We start from the raw sequence: 3,048 nt of genomic DNA, 5'->3' as shown, positions 1-3,048 counted from the left end.
CACCGTTGCCACTCATTAAGTGCGACCTCTGCCCAAAGAAGGTCGTGCGTCACGTGTCTACAATGCCGGAACATTCCGGATGGGTGTTCATCAAGTGCTTAAACGATGGGGTATGTGCTTTTTTTAGCTTCCGTTGTGATCTTAGATTTGACTAGTTGTGCTAACTTCAAATTTTGTTGTGTAGCATGGATGCAAGTTTTGGTATTAGGAAGAAGAGTACATCGATATATTGATAGAACGCAATTTAGTAGATGTTCGTGCACTTTTAGCTAGCATAGAGGCTAGAGATGGGACTAGTGCACTTGTTGCTAGATTAGAGGATAGACATGAGACTAGATGCGAGGAAGCAATCTCTACTTCTTTAGACTCAAAGAAGAAAAAAGCACGCAAGATCGAGCCTCCTCCGCAGATAAACAATGAATGCATCGAAATCTAACTTAGAGGAGCAGTTATGTAAGTTGAATATCTTCTAAAATGTATTCTTGTGGTTCTTGTTTTCTTTGGTCTTACTTTCTAGTCAAAATTTGATGATGTATTCCCATGTACCAAAAATGAATGATGAAAAAAAATTAAAGGCTTGCAAAGAAAAATGTACGCGGACAGAGTGCGGTCAAGATGCGTCCCCGCGTTGGGCACACGGCCACCGCATCCCAGAAACTGCCCGGACACGACCTTATTGCCTTACCCAAACAAACAAAATCCGGACAAAACGGACGTCCGTTTGGGGTCGCGCGGTGGAGCTGGCCTAACACATGGAGGTCCGGTTGAGTAGTGTTTTTGGGTCCTCTTGGGTCCGGGTGGGGATGGCTGGGTTTGAAAGCGTTTTTGGGTCCTCTTGGGTCCGGGTGGAGGCTGTCCAGGGGAGTGAGGGTCCAATTATAGATGCTCTAGCCAAACACAAAAAATGACTATCCTTGGTTTCTTGATTGGAGGTGCCCACAACAACCGAAAACTATGCCATGAACAAAAGGAAAGGTTAAAACAAAACTAACGTTCCAGGAGAGCATCGCAAATCGTACTTTTTTCATGTCAAATTATGTTGTGGCGAGGATGACGAGCAAGCATGGCAAATCCTAGCAAAGAATAGAACATGCCGAATTTGTCATTGCTTAATAAAGAAAATGATCCTCCGCAACATAAATTATTATGAAAAACATTCGATTTGCCATATTGTGCCAGCAAACGTCGAAATCCTAAACAAAATACACTCTAATCCTACTTGGAAGACGAAAACGGTAAAATCAAACTAGGGCGCTCTATTTGAAATTGCATTCAGTTCCTGCCATTCTTGTCCGAAATAACAAACCCACAACAGTTTGTTTTTCTGGCTAATTCCGGCAGCTCCTGAAAGTAATATGCTCTGCAAAACTCCAGGAACCACTTGTACATTTAGACGCGGGTCTCTTTAGAGAGCTGAGATTCCACATGACCTGCTGCCAAATTCTTGAAGCACTGCTATTTCTTCGGCAAACTGAACCCACTGTAGCTTGATAACATGGGCAAGTTGATCAAGCCTGCTGACTTTCCTATCGCAAACCGTTTCGGAGGAGGCCACTGGTTCCTTCAATCACGAGAGCAGGACATGGAGCGACGCGTTCTTGGTGGTCGCGCACAACGGGCAAGTGTCCACGGCGGCGTCGCACGCGCTGCAGAGGCACAGGTGCCTGCACGGCAGCAGCAACACGCACGACTCGCCCTCGCCGCAAGCCCTGCACGCCGCCGCCGACGCCTTGGATGCCGCAGCGTCGTCGCCGGCGGGGGTCTCGAAACAGCAGGACCGCGCGTCCTCGGCGTCGCCGTCTCCATCCGCTCCGGTGGCGGCGACGGCAGCGCAAGGGGACTGCAGAAGCTGGTCGAGTGTAGCTTGGAGGCCCGCAGCGACTGCCTCGTGGCTCTTGGCGACGCGTATCCACGCCTGACCCTCGGCGCAAATCTGGGTGAGCCTCTCTGACAGCTTGGCGTTGCGGCAGCGCGCCAGCTCCAGCGCGGCCTCCGCGGCACGCAGCCGCCTCGCCGCAGCACGCTCCGCCGCCGATACCAGCGCCCTGACGTGCTCCTGCCGCGCCTCCTCCAGCCCCGCGCGCATGCGGTCGGTCTGCAGAACGTCCATCAGAATCACCACGAATCAATACACCGTGCAATCAAACCAAGAACGCGAGCCCAATCACCAAGATAGAAAGAGAAACGGTGCATGAACAAGATGGTACGTACCTCGAGTCGTAGGACTGCATCGATCTCCATGCCCTGACGGTACAGCTGCGAGAGCAGGTCCTGCGGCGGGCCGGCGGCATTGATCATTCTCCCACTGGTGGACGCCGTGCCGGAGCCCACCGCCCTGGTCAGCACATCGCCGACGGGCACAAGCCCCTGCCCGCGCTGATTCTCCAAGTACGAAGGCGCCTCCGGGACGACGCGCGCCCGCTTCCTCTGCACAAAACCGTGGCTGCGGGTGATACTGTCGTGCCAAGTGGGATCGACGCGCGGAACGTCGCCGAACAGCGTGTTCCCAACACCCTCCAGTTCCGGCCCGCGCTTGAGGTTGTCGGGAAAGAAGAGGGAGCCGCCCGTCATCTCGTCCTCCAGAGCACTGACGCTGTTGTAGGCGTGGAGGTCGTGGGGGAAGGAGTGGGAGAGGTGTTGCGCCTGCACGGCCATGGCCAAGTACTACGGCGTGCTAGTTTTCGGGTTTGGCGAAGGAAGAGAGAGGAGAGGGAAACGGATGAGGAGACGGTCGTGGGCGTGGAGACCTATGCGGAGGGAGGGAGGGAGGTTTTATACGCGTCCGCGTTTGCGGTTACGGAAAAGGCCATGACTTGAAGCGGCACTCTGGTGGGAGGACACGTGACGCCACTGCACGTTGAGCAACTGACCGGGGAAATAATGGGTCGACGATCCATCCATGCAGGGCCGTCCCAAAGATCCATCTACATTCTCTCAAAAAAAAAAAAGATCCATCTACATCTACAGCACCTAAAGATACAGTAATTTGCGGTCAAAAGTCCGCTACGAACAGCTTGGTAGCGGCGACCAAACAACGAAACAGATTGC

At 53.0% G+C, this 3,048-nt stretch overlaps 1 protein-coding gene across 1 annotated transcript; it reads right to left on the bottom strand.

Moving 5' to 3' along the window:
* Positions 1-1,122: 1,122 nt before the first annotated feature.
* On the bottom strand, positions 1,123-2,747 carry LOC109755336 (probable BOI-related E3 ubiquitin-protein ligase 3). Its single transcript, XM_020314251.3, has 2 exons — positions 2,212-2,747; positions 1,123-2,095 (listed from the first exon to the last, which is right to left on the bottom strand). Exons 1-2 carry the CDS (start codon positions 2,653-2,655, stop codon positions 1,568-1,570), a joined length of 972 nt encoding a protein of 323 aa, XP_020169840.1. The 5' UTR covers positions 2,656-2,747; the 3' UTR covers positions 1,123-1,567.
* Positions 2,748-3,048: the final 301 nt, after the last annotated feature.

This window comes from Aegilops tauschii, chromosome 2, assembly GCF_002575655.3.
Source record: "Aegilops tauschii subsp. strangulata cultivar AL8/78 chromosome 2, Aet v6.0, whole genome shotgun sequence".
NCBI classification, from domain to species: domain Eukaryota; kingdom Viridiplantae; phylum Streptophyta; class Magnoliopsida; order Poales; family Poaceae; genus Aegilops; species Aegilops tauschii.
This window is presented reverse-complemented; position numbering and strand designations above follow the sequence as displayed.